Raw genomic sequence first — 18399 nt, forward strand, 5'->3', positions numbered from 1 at the left:
ACGCTGGACTGGAAGAAACACAAGCTGGAATCAAGATTGCCGGGAGAAATATCAGTAACCTCAGATATGCAGATGACACCACCCTTATGGCAGAAAGTGAAGAGGAACTCAAAAGCTTCTTGATGAAAGTGAAAGTGGAGAGTGAAAAAGTTGGCTTAAAGCTCAACATTCAGAAAACTAAGATGATGGCATCCGGTCCCATCACTTCATGGGAAATAGATGGGGAAACAGTGTCAGACTTTATTTTTTGGGGCTCCAAAATCACTACAGATGGTGACTGCAGCCATGAAATTAAAAGACGCTTACTCTTTGGAAGGAAAGTTATGACCAACCTAGATAGCATATTCAAAAGCAGAGACATTACCTTGCCAACAAAGGTTCGTCTAGTCAAGGCTGTGGTTTTTCCTGTGGTCATGTATGAATGTGAGAGTTGGACTGTGAAGAAGGCTGAGCGCCAAAGAATTGATGCTTTTGAACTGTGGTGTTGGAAAAGACTCTTGAGAGTCCCTTGGACTGCAAGGAGATCCAACTAGTCCATTCTAAAGGAGATCAGCCCTGGGATTTCTTTGGAAGGACTGATGCTAAAGCTGAAACTCCAGTACTTTGGCCACCTCATGGGAAGAGTTGACTCATTGGAAAAGTCTCTGATGCTGGGAGGGATTGGGGGCAAGAGGAGAAGGGGATAACAGAGGATGAGATGGCTAGATGGCATCACTGACTTTATGGACATGAGTCTGGGTGACCTCCGGGTGTTGGTGATGGACAGGGAGGCCTGGCGTGCTGCGATTCATGGGGTCGCAAAGAGTCGGACACGACTGAGCGACTGATCTGATCTGATCTGATATATAAATACTGCTTTTAAAATTTGATCTAATTTTAAGATTTTTTTTTTCATAGTTTTAGGTGGTATCTCTTTTTAAGTAATGTTTTACTGTGCAGATAACTAACATTACTCTTAAGGGCGAGAATTAAGAGTGTCTTCTGTCTTTCATTGTTCTGAATTTACATGTATCATCTCATTTAATTTTCATACAAATGTTAGGCATAGGGACTATTTTTAGCTTTCATTTTACGACTAGGGAAATAGGCATTAAGAGAAATAACTTGTCCAGTGTTAGAGGCAGGATGGAAACGGAAGCAGTCCTTATGTACATCTTGGTGTAATATATAGTCTCTATATTATTGGCAGACAGTTTATTTCTGTAAAATTGATGAAGATGGTGTTTATTAGTGGAAGTCCCTTGTTTTTGAACAAAATAATATATAAAGTTAAATTTTATTAATGTATGATTATACAAGGAATATATGTTTATTATAGTAATTTTGGAACATAACAGGAAAACTAAAAAGAAATGTAAAAATCCCCTGAAACCAAAGAACTGCTATTATTATGGTATCTCCATAATTTTTATGAAGGGGAACTTTGTTCAGTTTATTTCCTTCAGTTTATGAGATCCCTAGGTATCTTGAAAATTGGCCTAAAAATGTACTTTGATTACATGTTTTCTCTACTTATCCCTTTCCCTTCTCTCCCCTCTCTCCTTCTCCCCTCTTTTCCTTTAAGGTTTGCATACTAATTCAAAGTGCTTTTTGATTTCTTTAATAGGTTTGTAGGATTAAGTTACCTGTAACACCAAAAATCAATTGACCTTCCCTTGCATGGGTACTTTTTGATCTTGTAATTGTTCTGTTTTCATCTTCTACATGCCATTATTAGCTGTTAAGTTACTTCTTATATTACTGGATCATATTACTTAATAAATCTTGGAAATCAGAGTCAGTATTTTTCCCCTAGAGTATCTCTATTGATTTTTCCATGGTAATGATTTCCCTCTTGCATGCATGGGACTATTCTGAGTCTTTTTTGGGAGCATTTACAGAGTTTGAGATTCTGATAATTTGAGTTACATCATGTATGTTGAAATCTGTAATTTTTCTAATGCTCTTAAAAGGACATTAATCTTTGAAACAGTGGCCTTGAATTTTAAACAACAAAAGCAGTTAATATTTTTAGAAATACCTAATTTGATTTATTACTTTGTAGATCTCTGTAATGCGTGATGAGGAGAAATTGTTGAGGATTAAAATTAATGAACTGGAGAAAAAGAAAAACCAGTGTTCTCAGGAAATAGATATGAAACAGCGAACCATTCAGCAACTTAAGGTAACAGTTTTGTTTTTAAAGATGATTTAAGTAGATTCTGTTGGTATATTTTAGTGTTTAATTAAATGTATATATATATTTTTTTAAGTAAGAAATGGATAATCTGAGGATTGTAACCTGGAAGACAGTCTTTCAGAAAGCTCTTAGGACTGTTCTACCCATTAGAGGTCAAAGCAAAATTGCATACTTTTTGAGACAAAGGGTTATACATTAAATGATATATTGTTGACAATTTACAGTACTCAGATGTGCAGTATAAAGTGAGTAGGGGGTAATCATGGCCCCTTTGACCATAAGAAGGAAGGTTATCTCCTAAGGAGTTACCTTGCTGGCACCAGGAGAAAATAGCTTTTTACCATCCAGCAGGCATTCCTGTGTCTTCTAAGGAGGGGTTAATGCCAGTGCATAATGCACAGTTAAAATAGGGTAGGAGGCGGGCACAGAGAATTTTATGTTTGAAAAAAATTTTTCTTTTTTTTCTTCTCCTGCCTTAAAATGTTTATCACAACTCAGGACTCTTAGGTGGTAAACCCAGCCCAGTTGTCTGGTCAAGGTGCCTAGAATAGCTGGGATTGCTCCAGAGATGCGTTTGCATTTGCCGTCAGGGAAGGGCACCGCAGCCCTGGGTTTAGGGGAGATTCCCAGGCCTTGGGAGCCCAGTTTCAGGGGGATGTCTTAGTCCGCCATCATGTTCCCTGGCACCTGCAGAGCAAGAGTCACGTTTTCAAGAGATGTTTAGAGGCCTTTAGGGGGGAAAAGCTGTTAAAATCCTACTTTCAAGAAGACAATTAGTTCATGATTCCAATACCTTAGGGATCTTTAGGGGACTTTGAGGAACAGCTATGAGTACTTGGCGATAAATGATTTGAGCATCAGTCCAAAGGAATGGTGAGGTGTCAAAACAGATGGAAATTTTGTTTATAGTGCGCCCTTGTGTAACCAGACACCGACTAGGCTCTTTCCCTCACTGTCGGACCACCTTTGACTACCGCTGTTGTTCTCCGTCTGTTTCCGTCCCCATCTGCCTACCTCTGTCGCTCTCCATCTGCTTCTGTCCTGTCTGACCACCTCCATCGTTCTGTTAACAGCCTGTGGTGTTCTCAGCGTTTGGGTCTCTGGTCACCCACTTCCGCCATTCTCCATCTGTTTGCATCCACCGTCCTTGTTCTCTGTTTCAGTTGTGTCATGCTACTGCATCATTCTACATCCACCTCCGTCGCTTTCCATCTGTCTACCTCCCTCATTCTCGTCTATTTCCACCCTGTCCGTCCACCTCCTTGGTTCTGTTTTCCTTTCTGTGGGTGCATCTCTGTAGTGCCGTTTCTGGTCTGTTGTGTCCCTGTCCGTCAGCCTTTGTAGTTCTCTGTGTTTCCATCCGTCTCTGTCCATCCACCTCCATAGTTCCTCTCTCGTTTTCTTTCATTGTCTCTTCACCATCCTTCCAGCTCCAGATGGAAGGTTAGATTACCAGACAGGTTAAAACTAAAATTGAAGGATTTCCAGTGTCCATAAATTAATGTTGCGTCTTTTTCAAACCTTCCAGCTACTTTCTACATATAGGGCATGTGGGGGCCCTATTTTTTCTGCATCTTGAGTTTACTTGATAAAGAATTTATTTATGGTTTACTTTGTTGTTCCCATATTAAATATATTTCTTCCCCTTTATGCTTTTTGTGTTGTGTAAGAGAACATACATGCTAGCTTAAAATGTTGAGTGAAGAAGATGATTTGGCATTTTTGAGGTAGATTAAAGGTATAAAGTTGGGGGTTTGTTTTTGTTTTATTTTTTCCGATTATCACTCTCACCTTTACTCTGAGGTGAAACAAACTTGGAAGCTTAAGACTTAGCCTTCTAGGAGATGGATTTCAAAGTTAATAATAAACCCTGTTCAAGTCCTACTATTAAATATTGGTGTATAATTAAGTTTCACTTGGATTTCATGTTCTTTCATTTTGCAGGAGCAGTTAAATAATCAAAAAGTGGAAGAAGCTATACAACAGTATGAGAGAGTGTGCAAAGGTCAGAAACAAAACTCTTCTTCCAGTACTAAAAAGACTGCAAAATAAGTAGCTAGAATAACAATTGGTTCATCATTTTCCTTTGAAAATTTTGAAGTGAAATAAGGACAATATAAAATGTAACTTTATCAAAAGAGAAAAGCATTGATTCTCAAGAGTAACTTACCACCCTGAAGTTTATCAATGAAGAGGGACTAATTTGGATCAGTAATTTGGATGTGAAAATATATGTCCCTACAGAATCTTATTTTCCTACCCTTTTAGGCCATTGTCCCAGAAGCATCTCATATTTCCATAATATTTTTGGAATTTTCCTTTATTTTGGCTCCTTTGTCATTGTTGTCAGGTGTGAATAGATCTTGGCTAGTCTATAAAACATTCTTTGAACCAGAATATAGTTTCTTTCATATTTTAATATTTTATTTCTTGGCCATATATCGAGATGTGTGGTGTAGGCCCATTTTGAGTACTCTTAATCTTCCATCTTCTCCATTCTCTCTAAACTTTCATCCAGGCCACTTGTACCCTACATAGTGTCAGATCTTTTTGGGTTTTGCAATCCGTCCTTTCCTTTATTTTTTAATTATTTGTCAATTCATTTTCTCTCACTTTTGTTTTTTAAGTAGTATTAATTGTATGAGTATTTTTTCTAAGTATAAAGGTGATGTGTAGCTTCCCCCTTTTTGAAACTCTTTTACCTTGGCTTTTGTGATCTATTCTTCTGGTTACTGCCTTTCTCTCAGAATGGACCTTAGCCGCTGTGACAGATTTCCTGAATAAGGCATCGTTATCTTTTTTGTCTTTGTTTTCACTGTTGAGTTCCTTCACCTTTGTGATTTTAACTTTGTATTAGACATTCTCTGACAAGCCAAAAAGTACATTTTTAGCTCTTAAGGATTTCCCTGGCTTCTAAAGTTCTATTTAAATACTGAATGCCATTTACCTAGGTATCTTATTGAGTTTTTAAATTGAGATATACAAACCATAAAATTTACCCTTTAAAAGTGTACAGTATGGTAGGTTTTAGTATATTCACAAACTTGTACAACCACTACCACCATATAATTCCAGAGCATTTTCATCACCCTAGAAAGAAATGCTGTACTGATTAGCAGTCACTCTCCATTCATGCTTCCATCAGAACTCCAGTTTGGTTTTATCTTAACATAGACATCTTCCCTCTGAGTGTGTTTCTTCTCCCTATCTGTTGCCATACAGACTTCCCTTTTCTTACAAGGACACCAATTATGTTGAATTAGGGCCCACTGTGGAGAAGGTGATGGCACCCCACTCCAGTACTCTTGCCTGGGAAATCCCGTGGGCTGAGGAGCCTGGTAGGCTGCAGTCCATGGGGTCGCGAAGAGTTGGACACGACTGAGTGACTTCACTTGCAGTTTTCACTTTCATGCATTGGAGAAGGAAATGGCAACCCACTCCAGTGTTCTTGCCTGGAGAATCCCAGGGATTGGGGAGCCTGGTGGGCTGCCGTCTATGGGGTCGCACGGAGTTGGACACGACTCACGTGACTTAGCAGCAGCAGGGCCCACTGTAATCCAGTAAAGGGAGTTCCCCAATGGCTCAGCTATTAAGAATCCACCTGCAGTGCAAGAGACATGGGCTCCATGCTTGGGTTAGGAAGATCCCCTGGGACTTCCCACTGGAGCAACCCACTCCAGTATTCTTGCCTGGAGAACCCCATGGACAGAGGAGCCTGGTGGACTGCAGTTCATGGGGTCGCAAAAAGTTGGACACTACTGAAGCAGCTTTGCATTCAGGTACACTAATCCAGTATGACCTTATTCTAAACTTGATTACCTCTGCAAAGACTCTTTTTCCAAGTAAGGTCATATTCACAGGGAGTAGACATAATTTTTCCCCTGACATGCTGGTGGTTATAAAGGAGTATGTCATTTTGGTTCACTCAGCTGCAGCAAGTCTTAGTTGTGGTCCGTGGGATCTTCCCAGAGAAGGCAATGGCACCCCTACTCCAGTACTTTTGCCTGGAAAATCCCATGGACGGAGGAGCCTGGTAGGCTGCAGTCCACGGGGTCGCTAAGAGTCGGACACGACCGAGCGACTTCACTTTCACTTTTCACTTTCATGCATTGGAGAAGGAAATGGCAACCCACTCCAGTGTTCTCGCCTGGAGAATCCCAGGGACGGGGGAGCCTGGTGGGCTGCCGTCTGTGGGGTCACACAGAGTCGGACACAACTGAAGTGACTTAGCAGTAGCAGCAGCATGGGATCGTCATTGTGTCTTTGAGATGTTTTGTTCTGGTGCACAGCTTCTCTAGTTGTGGACACAGGCTCCACAGAACAGGCTTCGTAGTTTAGACATGTGGACTTCGTTGGTCCACAGCATGTAGGATCTTAGTTTCCTGACCAGGGATTGAAACCATATCCCCTGCATTGCAAGGCAGATTCTTAACCATTGGACCACACGGTAAGTCCTGTTTGTTGTTTTGATTTACATTTCCTACTGATATTGAGCATCTTGTCTTCTGCTATTGGCCGTTGGTATATCTTCTTTGCAGAAATGTCTGTTAACGTCCTTAATGTGCTTTGCCTATTTTGGGCAAAAGTTGCCCCCTCAGACAATGCAGTTGGGTTGTTTGCCCCCTCCCCCAACTTGTTTTTTTTGTGTGTGTGTGTGGAGTTGTGATTTTTATATTTTCTGGCTTCTAGACTCTTATCAGGTAAATGTTTTCTCCTATCCTGTGGGTGGTTTTTCACTTCCTGGGTAGTGTCCTTTGATAGATAAAAGTTTTTAATTTTTTAAGTTAATTTTTACTGGAGTATAGTTGCTTTACAATGTTTACAAAGTGAAAGTTTTTCATTTTGACGTTACCTATCTTGTTTTGATTGCTTATGCTTTAGGTATCATGTCTAAAAACCTGTTGCCTAATCTAAAGTTACCTCAGTTTTCTTCTAAGGGTTTTATAGTTTTTAGCTGTTGTATTTAGGTCTTTGATTCACTTTGAATTAATCTGTTTGAGTATAATTTTGTATATTATGTGAGGTAGATGTCTAACTTAATTCTTTTTCATTTGGAGATCCAGTTGTCCCAGCACCATTTGTTGAAAAGACTATTCTTTCTCCTGTTGCATTGTTTTGCATCTTTGTTGAAAATCAGTTGACCATAAATGTAAGGATTTATCTCCTAACTCTTAACTGTTTCATTGTTCTATATGTCAGTCTTTATGCTAGTACCATACAGTATTGTTACTTACCTTTTAGTGAGTTTTGAAATTGAGAAGTATGAATTCTCTCACTTAAAAAAAAAATTTTATTTGGCTGCCCTGGGTCTTAGTTGTGGCACTTGGGATCTTTAGTTGTGACATGCCAACTCTTAGTTGTGGAATGTGGTATCTAGTTCCCTGACCAGGGATCGAACCTGGGGCCCTGGCAGTGAGAGATCTTAACCACTGGACTGCCGTGAAATTCCCAATCACTGAGTATTTCTAATCCAGAGTTTTACATGACATTTGTATGTCGTTTCTTTCACAAGTTGGTGCAATGTCCCTTCTTTGCACAACCAACCTGTTCTCGAACATTATGCTTAAGCTTTTCTTCCTTGAAGCCTTGCTAGGACATTATATAGCTTTCAGTGATCCTCTCTCCTGAATGTTAAACACTTGATTGATTGTCTGCCAGGCATTTATTTAGCTATGATAATTCATAGCTGTCTTTAGATAGCTTTGATGAAATATCTAGTTCCTGTCCTTTTGCTTTATTTTGTGTTTTATTTGTTGCATATTTCTGGATTCTTTTCTTGAAATAAAGTTCAGTTATTGGAGGCTGTGACCAATATAATTATCTTTTTTCTTTTACTGTTTCTGCCTTTCAAAATAGATGGATAGCCATTAGTGAAGTTATCATTGGTGTCTTGGAACTTTACTGATTGCTATCTAGATACTTAAACTCCTTTTTTTGAACCCTCTAATTTAGAGCAGAAGATAGGATGTAGGAAGAACAGATTATTTGAATAAAATTGTGATTAACTATATAGTCAATATATTTGCATATCATGCTTTTTCAAAGGAAGAGTTTGGGGCAGAATACCAGTACTACTTTAACCCTAAGAAAGAATTCTGTTTCATTAATTCTCCTGGTGGCTTATATCAATGAACAGAAATACTGAAAATTACTCAAAATATTTTCTCATTGTTTTGTTTTAAGCTTACTTTATAGTAAGTATTTTAAGGAAGCCATCTTTAGATATTTGTGTCATTTTTAGTGTTTCTTTTAGTGCTCTGAGTTTGAGCTATGCATTTATAAATTCATCACCTCTGACATGAATAGTAGTCTTGGTAAGAGGTGTGGGAAGTGAGCCCTGGTACTGTGTCACCAAAGACAATAAGCCAGTCTTTCCTCCTTATCTCTTTCAGGTAGGATTAGAATTATTTATAATCCATTATTATAGTTATTTTTTCAAGGGCCAGAAACAGTTTTAGTAAGGTTATAATAGCACAGTTGTTCCTGAGGAGCTGGTTTAAAAAGCACTAGAAGTAAATATTTTGCTTTGAAAATTTTTCTAGAAAAAATAATTACTTGAGACTTTTGAAAAAGTAAATTTGGGATTGAGTACTTATTGTTTTAAGGAGGTAAAAATTATAGTTTTAGTTTTGGTTTAAGAATATTAATAGTTCAGTTCAGTTCAGTCGCTCAGTTGTGTCCGACTTTTTGCGACCCCATGAATTGTAGCACGCCAGGCCTCCCTGTCCATCACCATCTCCCGAAATTCACTCAGACTCACGTCCATCGAGTCGGTGATGCCACCCAGCCATCTCATCCTCTGTCATCCCCTTCTCCTCCTGCCCCCAATCCCTCCCAGCATCAGAGTCTTTTCCAATGAGTCAACTCTTCACATGAGGTGGCCAAAGGACTGGAGTTTCAGCTTTAGCATCATTCCTTCCAAAGAACACCCAGGACTGATCTCCTTTAGAATGGACTGGTTGGATCTTCTTGCAGTCCAAGGGACTCTCAAGAGTCTTCTCCAACACCACAGTTCAAAAGCATCAATTCTTCGGCGCTCAGCTTTCTTCACAGTCCAACTCTCACATCCAGACATGACCACTGGAAAAACCATAGCCCGGACTAGACGGACCTTTGTTGACAAAGTAATGTCTGTGCTTTTCAATATGCTATCTAGGTTGGTCATAACTTTCCTTCCAAGGAGTAAGTGTCTTTTAATTTAAATTTTGTCAAATAGGTTTTTTTTCTAAATCCCAGTATATGTGTTTATTAGTACAGGTGTACCTCAGAGATGTTCAGATGCTAAATCACTTCAGTCATGTCTAACTCTTTGTGACGTTGTGGACTGTAGAGCCTACCAGGCTCCTCTCTCCATGAGATTCTGCAGGCAAGAATACTGGAGTTGGGTTGCCATGTCCTCCTCCAGGGGATCTTCCCAACCCAAGGATCGAACCCAGGTCTGCCACATTGCAGGCAGACTTTTTGCAGTCTGAGCCACCAGGGAATCCCTTAGCACACCCATGCACATAGTTAAATGGCTTAAAACAATGCAAATACATTACCTTACAACTCTGGAGGTCAGAACTCTGAAAAAAGGTCTATTAAGGCTAAAATCAAGATATCTGCAAAACTGTGTTCCTTCTGGTTGCTTTAGGGGAGAATCTGCTTCTTTACCTTTTCCAGATTAAGACATAATAGTATTATGTTTAAAAAAACAGTGCTCACACCTAATTAAAAAATACTTCATTGCTAAAAAATGCTAACCATCATCTGAGCTTTCAGGGAACTGTAATCTTTTTGCTGATAGAGTAGAGCCTTACGTTGATGCTGAAGACTGCTGACTGAACAAAGTAGTGGTTGCTGAAGATTGGGGTGGCTGTGGCAATTTCTTAAAGTAAGACAGTGAGGAAATTTGCCGCATCAATTGACTCTTCCTTTCATAAACAATTTCTCTGTAGCATGCTCTGCTGTTTGATGCCTTTTTACCCACAGTAGAATTTTTTCAGAATTAGAGTCAAGCCTCTTAGACTCTGCCACTGCTTTATCAGTTTATATAATATTCTGAATCCTTTGTTGTCATTTCAACATTTTTCACTCAGAATAGATTCCATCTCAAGAAACCACTTTGCTCATCCATAAGAAGCAACTCGTCGTCTGTTCAAGTTTTATCATGAGATGGCAGCAGTTAAGTCGTATATTCTGGATAACTGGCAGCACCTACGTCAGCACTTGGCTTCTTCACCTTGCACTTTTATGTTTTGGAGACAGCTTCTTTCCTTGAACCTCAAGAACTAACCTCTGCTACCTTGAAACTTTCCTTCTGTAACTTCCTTACCCCTCAGCATTCATCAGATGGAAAGAATTAGGGCCTTGCTCTAAATTAAGCTGTGGCTTAAGTGAATTTTGTGGTTATTTTTGATTTCTCTGTCCAGGCCACTGAAAGTTTCTCTATATCAGCAGTAAGTCTCTTTGGCTTTGTTATCATTTGAATATTCACTGGGGTAGGACTTTAAAGTCTCTTGAAGAACTTTAATTTGCAGTCACAACTTGAGTATTTGGAACAAGAGGCCTAGCTTTTGGCTAGTCTCAGCTTTTGATATGTCTTCCTTACATAATCATTTCATGTCTAGCTTTTGATTTAAAGTGAGAGTTGTGTGCCTCTCCTTGAGCACTTCCTTTCACTTGAGCACTTAAAGGCCTCTGTAGTGTTATTAATTGGATTAATTTCAATATTGTTGCGTCCTAGGGAATCGGGAGGTCCATGGAGAGGGAGAAACAGGGAAATAGCTGGTCATGGGAGCAATCAGAGCACGCACAGTCTTTATGGGTTAATCTTACTATCTTGCATTGTTGCAGTTCATAGCATCCCCCCTAGAAATACAATAGTAACGTCAGAGATCAGTGGTCATAGGTCATCATAACAAATACAACAGTAATGATAGAATTATTAAAATGTGATTCAGAGGCAGGAAGTGAACAAATACTGTTAGAAAAATGGTGCTTATAGACTTGCTTGATGCAGGATTGCCACAGACTTTGAATTTATAAAAAAACACAGTGTATCTGAAGCACAATTAAGTGAAGAACAGTAAAATAATAGTTTTATAATTTTCATTAATAGCTTAATTGAAAATGATTAATTTTATTTGAAAAGCTTTTCTGTCTGTTTATTCTTGCATTCATCTGTACATCAATTATTTGTTTGATCCTTCATTGATGCCAGTACTGGTCTAGGCATTGAAAATATAGCAGTGAACGAGACAAAGTTTTGTCTTGGTGGAACTCATATTCTATTTAAGTTAACTTAATTTTCAATATGGATATCTAGATGTAGATGTTAATAATTTCTAAAATGTTCTTTATAAATTTTTAGATCTGAGTGTTAAAGAAAAAATAATCAAAGACATGCAAATGACCCTGGAAGAACAAGAGCAGACTCAGGTAGAACAAGATCAAGTGCTTGAGGCTAAATTAGAGGAAACCGAAAGACTGGCCACAGGTAAAACAAGATTGCTTACATATTTCAAAGCATACTTTTTCATTTTCTTTTACTAGTTTGCTTTCCTTTTTAATGTGGTTTAATATTTATAATAATTTATAATAAGAAAGTATTTATTGTCTTTTTGGAATATCCTGTCACTTGTTATGTTTTACTGTGATGAAAATCGTTGTATCTCATTGAAAAGAGGAATCAGTATACTTTCATAATAACTGGATGATAGCTTGCAGTGTTCCCCAGATGTTAAGAATAAACTTTCAACTTTTTTCACCTCTCTACAGCAATTGGTATCATCTTGTATGTTTAACTCAATAAATACTCTGATTCTGTCCTTCAGAATACCATCAGTGGGTTTTGTTTTTTTTTTTTTAATTTTTGAGAGCATGAGGTTTCCTATATATTGGCATGCATTTAAACTGTATACTCAGAACACTATTCAATGAGTTATTGAGAGGTTTTCGTAGTTCTTGTCTTAGAATTTGGTAAACTTGTAGAATGGTCTGTGTGTATGTGTGTACGAAAGTCTCTCAGTCATGTCCGACTCTTTGTGACCTCATGAACTATACAGTCCATGGAATTCTCCAGACCAGAATACTGGAGTGGGTAGCCTTTCCCTTCTCCAGGGGATCTTCCCAGCTTAGGGATCGAACCCAGGTCTCCTGCACTACAGGTGGATTCTTTACCAGCTGAGCTACAAGGGAAGCCCAGAATGGTCTCAGTTCTATTTAATATCCTGGCCTATGATCTTCTGCTTCTGGGCTCTGCTGTCTGTATTCCTGTCTGTATCCCATGCCACACACATCTCTGTGCAGTATAACTTTTGCATGTAGTTTAAAAAAAATTTATATTTCCATATCAGAATTGGAAGAATGGAAGGAAAAATACAAAGATTTGGAAGCCAAACACAATCAAAGTTCAAATAAAGAATTTGAGGATAACACAGATGTACTTAATACAAAACTCAGTAAGCTTCAAGATGAGTTACAGGTATGATTTTTATCTACATGTGTAATTTTATCTATATATTTATTATATTTCTCTTAAGATTATTTAGTAAATATTTTATAATTAATTTAGATATGGAGGTACTCATAGCTGGGAAATGTTAGAAAATAATTTCTCAGTACACATTGAAATGACATGGGGAAGAGATTCCCTAGAATACAAGCTACTAAGTGCCAATGAAAATGCAGTGGTTGGGTCTTCAGTTTTACATATTTAATTCTTGTATCATCATGTCTTACGTCTTTGTACCTATTTTTGTACTGTTTAAACTTTTAACTCTTCAAATACTTCTGTAGAGATGAAACTATTAGGAAAATTATTTTGATTATTGTAAATGTAAAGATGGGCTCGATAAAGGACAGAAATGGTATGGACCTAACAGAAGCAGAAGATATTAAGAAGAGATGGCAAGAATACACAGAAGAATTGTACAAAAAAGATCTTCACGACCCAGATAATCACGATGGTGTGATCACTGACCTAGAGCCAGACATCCTGGAATGTGAAGTCAAGTGGGCCTTAGAAAGCATCACTACGAACAAAGCTAGTGGAGGTGATGGAATTCCAGTTGAGCTATTCCAAATCCTGAAAGATGATGCTGTGAAAGTGCTGCACTCAATATGCCAGCAAATTTGGAAAACTCAGCAGTGGCCACAGGACTGGAAAAGGTCAGTTTTCTTTCCAATTTCAAAGAAAGGCAATGCCAAAGAATGCTCAAACTACCACACAATTGCACTCATCTCACACACTAGTAAAGTAATGCCCCAAATTCTCCAAGCTAGGCTTCAGCAATATGTGAACCGTGAACTTCCTGATGTTCAAGCTGGTTTTAGAAAAGGCAGAGGAACCAGAGATCAAATTGCCAACATCCACTGGATCATGGAAAAAGCAAGAGAGTTCCAGAAAAACATCTATTTCTGCTTTGTTGACTATGCCAAAGCCTTTGACTGTGTGGATCACAATAAACTGTGGAAAATTCTTTAAGATATGGGAATACCAGACCACCTGACCTGCCTCTTGAGAAATTTGTATGCAGGTCAGGAAGCAACAGTTAGAACTGGACATGGAACAACAGACTGGTTCCAAATAGGAAAAGGAGTTCCTTAAGACTGTATATTGTCACCCTGTTTATTTAACTTATATGCAGAGTACATCATGAGAAACGCTGGACTGGAAGAAACACAAGCTGGAATCAAGATTGCCGGGAGAAATATTAATAACCTCAGATATGCAGATGACAGCACCCTTATGGCAGAAAGTGAAGAGGAACTCAAAAGCCTCTTGATGAAAGTGAAAGTGGAGAGTGAAAAAGTTGACTTAAAGCTCAACATTCAGAAAATGAAGATGATGGCATCCGGTCCCATCACTTCATGGGAAATAGATGGGGAAACAGTGGAAACAGTGTCAGACTTTATTTTTTGGGGCTCCAAAATCACTGCAGATGGTGACTGCAGCCATGAAATTAAAAGGCGTTTACTCCTTGAAAGGAAAGTTATGACCAACCTAGATAGCATATTCAAAAGCAGAGATATTACTTTGCCAACAGAGGTTCATCTAGTCAAGGCTATGGTTTTTCCTGTGGTCATGTATGGATGTGAGAGTTGGACTGTGAAGAAGGCTGAGCGCCAAAGAATTGATGCTTTTGAACTGTGGTGTTGGAGAAGACTCTTGAGAGTCCCTTGGACTGCAAGGAGATCCAACCAGTCCATTCTGAAGGAGATCAGCCCTGGGTGTTCTTTGGAAGGAATGATGCTAAAGCTGAAACTCCAGTCCTTTGGCCACCTCATGTGAAGAGTTGACTCATTGGAAAAGACTCTGATGCTGGGAGGGATTGAGGGCAAGAGGAGAAGGGGACGACAGAAGATGAGATGGCTGGATGGTATCACTGACTCGATGGACGTGAGTCTCAGTGAACTCCGGGTGTTGGTGATGGACAGGGAGGCCTGGTGTGCTGTGATTCATGGGGTCGCAAAGAGTCGGACACGACTGAGCGACTGATCTGATCTCATTGTAAATGTAATTATTACGCTGAAAAAGAATAGAATTGTATGTCTGAACATTGGAATAGATTTGAAACTATATTACTACATTTGAAAATATATTACTACATAGAAGATAATCTGTTTTCTGTTTATATATTTTTCTGTATTTAGCTTTCACATACCATGAATAGGACGTACAGGGCAAAGATTTTTTAATGGGACTTAACAAATATGTAAAACTTTATACATTTTATTTATTAGAAGTTACAATCCAACTGTAGTTTTGGCATTGAAGAAAGCATAGTAATGGGTTTTGAAAAGATTGCATCTAAATTATTTTCTTAAATTCAGGCTGTAGAGAATCAGATGTTAAACAAATAAATCCGTTCCTTTCTTTTTTGTAACTATTAATTACATACTATAGAATTTATCCTTTCCATTGTCAGAACTGAAAGCAGCTGGAACAGAGTGGATAATCCATTAGTTATGAAAAAATACACTAATTACTTTGTGAATATTCATATTAAGGAATACTGGTGTGTTTTGCATTCTAAAATAATAAGATCATGTATCTTAGATAATAAGCTTTGTAATTCTGTAATGGACTAGTGATAATTTATCTGGCACAGTGGTTTTGCAAGTTTTAAAAACAGATCTTAAATACATAGCTTTTAGTGTAGTAGTATTATTTTTGCTTCAAAAGAAGTTTTACGTCAGTTTTGAATGTATAAATGAGATGTTTTTGAACTTGAAGGATCTATGGAAGCCTCTTTAAAATTTACTGATCAACTGTATTTTCTATCCAGCTATTCCCTGTATTCTTTAATAAATATTTGTCCTGTTACACAAGTTACTCTTTATTTGACATTCTGTATACCTGGGAAAATTTTATTTTGGAATCTCAGCTGGAAATGACCACTACAAATCAAAAAAATTTTTTTTAATCTAGCATTTAAAAAGACTTGGTTCTCTGTAATTCAGAAATTTCAGTTATTTCTTCTTAAGCTCACTGATGAAGGAAAGTTCTTAAATGGATTTTATAGCAAAATTAAGTTTATGAATGAAATAACTATTTAGGAAAGCAACCAACAGTGTTCATTTTATAGTCTGAAATATACTCAAACTTTGTCATTATTTAAAGAAAAATGCTTGTTTTAAGTTTTTGAAAAGGTGAAATGAAGAGCCATGGATTATATGGAAATGTTTATAAATGCAGATTTATTAACTGCTTTCAAAATATGTGATAGTTACTTATGCTATTTCTACATGTAGGAATCGGAACAGAAACATGAAGCTGAAAGAAAAAAATGGTTAGAAGAAAAAATGATGCTTATCACTCAAGCAAAAGAAGCTGAGAATCTACGAAACAAAGAGATGAAAAAATATGCCGAAGACAGAGAGCATTGTTTGAAGCAACAAAATGAAATGGTTGGTAATAGTTGTACTTTATCTGCTGTGTATTTTGCCTGCTTTCTTTGGCTTCTTAAATTGTTGCCTGGGATTCTTAGATTCTTATCAGTGTCTACATGGTTGTGTGGGTTTGGTTGGTTGTTTATTTTTAAGGCAGTTTGTCTATTTGTAAGATGAGTTTTCTATCCCAGTTTATCTTGAAGTTCTTATTCTTGGGAAAATAATTATTTCTCAATATCTAGATTCAGAACTTAAAAATATTTTCCTTTTGACTGCCACAGGGTTATCCCTACTAGAATGTAAAATATTTGCATTTTGAACTGTAGATTCTAACATGGTGTATGCATTTTACCTCATAAGCTGCTTTTGTCAGATCTTTTTTTAAAAAAAAAAAACATCAACTATATAGTTTCTAGAAGACTGTAGGTAGAAATAACTTTGTTTTACTAGCTATAGTTCTCAAGTAATTCTGTCTTATTAATAGTTTGTGTTTTTTCCTCCTATTTTAATCTACAACTTAGTCTCTTTGATACTCAATCAGAAAAAAGTTCAAAGTCATCGTTGATCCTGGGAAAACTATTGAGTAATATGTTATCTTTAAATGAAAAGATAACCTAACCCTAACCTAGTTCCCTGTTTACAGTAATACTAACATGGCAGTATCACATTGCCATCTGTTGGCATTTCCTTTGTTTATGACAGAATTTTACTTATATCAGCTCAATTTTTCTGAACAAAAACATTAATTTTCACTAAGTTAAAGAAGATTTTCCCACAGATTTTAAGAAATATTTTTTATTTTGAAATCACTTTATTTCCAGAAACATTGCAAAGCTAGTACAGAGAATTTCTCTATATCTATTACCCAACTTCTGATGTTAGAGCTTACATAACAACAGTACATTGATCAAAACCAACAAATTAATATTATTATAATACTGATTGCTAAATTATGGATCTTACTAGAATTTTACCAACTTTCCCAATAATTTTTTTTTTTCCTGGATATAGGATCATATCTAGGATACTGTGTTCCATTTTAGTTGTCAGGTTTCCTTAGAGTCCTGACCCTGTTTTCTTTGTCACATGACAAAGTACGTGAGACTAATACTTGTTATTACTACAGCACCCAGGTAGCAATATATTTCACTTCATGTACCAATGCCACATGACTGGAGTTACCTTCAGGAAGTGTTGTGCTGAGCAAGATTGAAATGCTACATCTGTCTTAACAGGAAATGCTGCTGCTGGTTCTGTTTCTGTCCATAACCCATTTAACCTTCCAGACGGTAACAAGAGGCAAGAAGTGAAATCAGAGCTGTTGACTTTCATAGTCAGTCACTCCAGCCCCAGACCAGGAATGGGCCTACTTCTTTTCCTAATCAGTGGTCCCTCTGGCAGCAATGCCAGCAAGTAAACCTCCTTTGAATTTTTAGTCCTAGAGCAAACTAGCTTTCTCCTTTCTCCTATATATTTCTTTGCACTTGTACCTAGGACGTGTGTCTGCAATATTTAAGAAATAAATTGTTGATTTTTTAGAAGCCTTTTAAGCTGGAATACACAGAACACAGTAAGTAAAATAAACCGTGTTCAATGAATTATTATAAAGCCAGTCCCCAGTTAACTACCATTGAGTTTAAGAAATAAAACAATATTAGCATCCAAGAGACCCCATCTTCTCAATGATAATAACTATTCTATCTTTTAATGTTAAACTTCAGTTTTGTTCATTTTTTAAAACTTTATATAAATAAAAATACGTAGAATGCATTTTCTTGTGCCTGGCTTCTTTCACTCAGTATTATGTTTGTGAGGATCATCTATATTTGTTCCAAGTAGCTGGAGTTAGTCTCCTTTCATTGCTGAGTATTTCAGTGTATAAGTATACCACAGTCTATTCAATTTAAAGTTGAAGATACAGGGGTTGTTACTGTTTGGGGCTGTTATGAGTAAGATATCCTGTAAACATTTTTATATATTTCTCTTAGTGCACATGTGCATTCATTTCTATTGCATATATAGCCAAGAATAGAATCGCTAGTGGATAGGGTAAACATCCCTGGAGGAAGGGATGGCAATCCACTCCAGTATTTTTACCTGGAAAATCCCATGGACAGAGGAGCCTGGCGGACTGCAGTCCATAGGGTCACACAGAGTCTGACATGAATGAAGCAGTTAGCAGGCAGGCAGGCACGGTAAACATATGTGGAACTCTAGTAGAATGCCAGACTAATTTTCAAAGTAGTTTTACCCATTTATACTGCAATTTGTATTGTTGGATGTTTTGTTTATTGGCTCTGCCTACCCAAGTCCCCTTGTTTATTTTCTGTTTGACTTTTTTATAC

General features: G+C 37.5%; 1 protein-coding gene across 5 annotated transcripts in view; it reads left to right on the forward strand.

Annotated features, from left to right (window-relative positions):
* The window catches only part of KIF20B (kinesin family member 20B), an 84644-nt gene that overhangs the window by 52135 nt on the left and 14110 nt on the right, over nucleotides 1-18399 (forward strand). For all 5 annotated transcript variants that reach the window (XM_019953157.2, XM_070780459.1, XM_070780461.1 and 2 more), the window contains 5 exons: nucleotides 2045-2164; nucleotides 4124-4184; nucleotides 11532-11657; nucleotides 12517-12644; nucleotides 15917-16072. In XM_019953157.2, coding sequence (XP_019808716.2) covers nucleotides 2045-2164; nucleotides 4124-4184; nucleotides 11532-11657; nucleotides 12517-12644; nucleotides 15917-16072 — 591 coding nt within the window. The remainder of the gene's footprint in view (nucleotides 1-2044; nucleotides 2165-4123; nucleotides 4185-11531; nucleotides 11658-12516; nucleotides 12645-15916; nucleotides 16073-18399) is intronic.

The sequence above is a fragment of the Bos indicus genome, chromosome 26 (assembly GCF_029378745.1).
Source record: "Bos indicus isolate NIAB-ARS_2022 breed Sahiwal x Tharparkar chromosome 26, NIAB-ARS_B.indTharparkar_mat_pri_1.0, whole genome shotgun sequence".
In the NCBI taxonomy this organism is placed as follows: Eukaryota; Metazoa; Chordata; class Mammalia; order Artiodactyla; family Bovidae; genus Bos; species Bos indicus.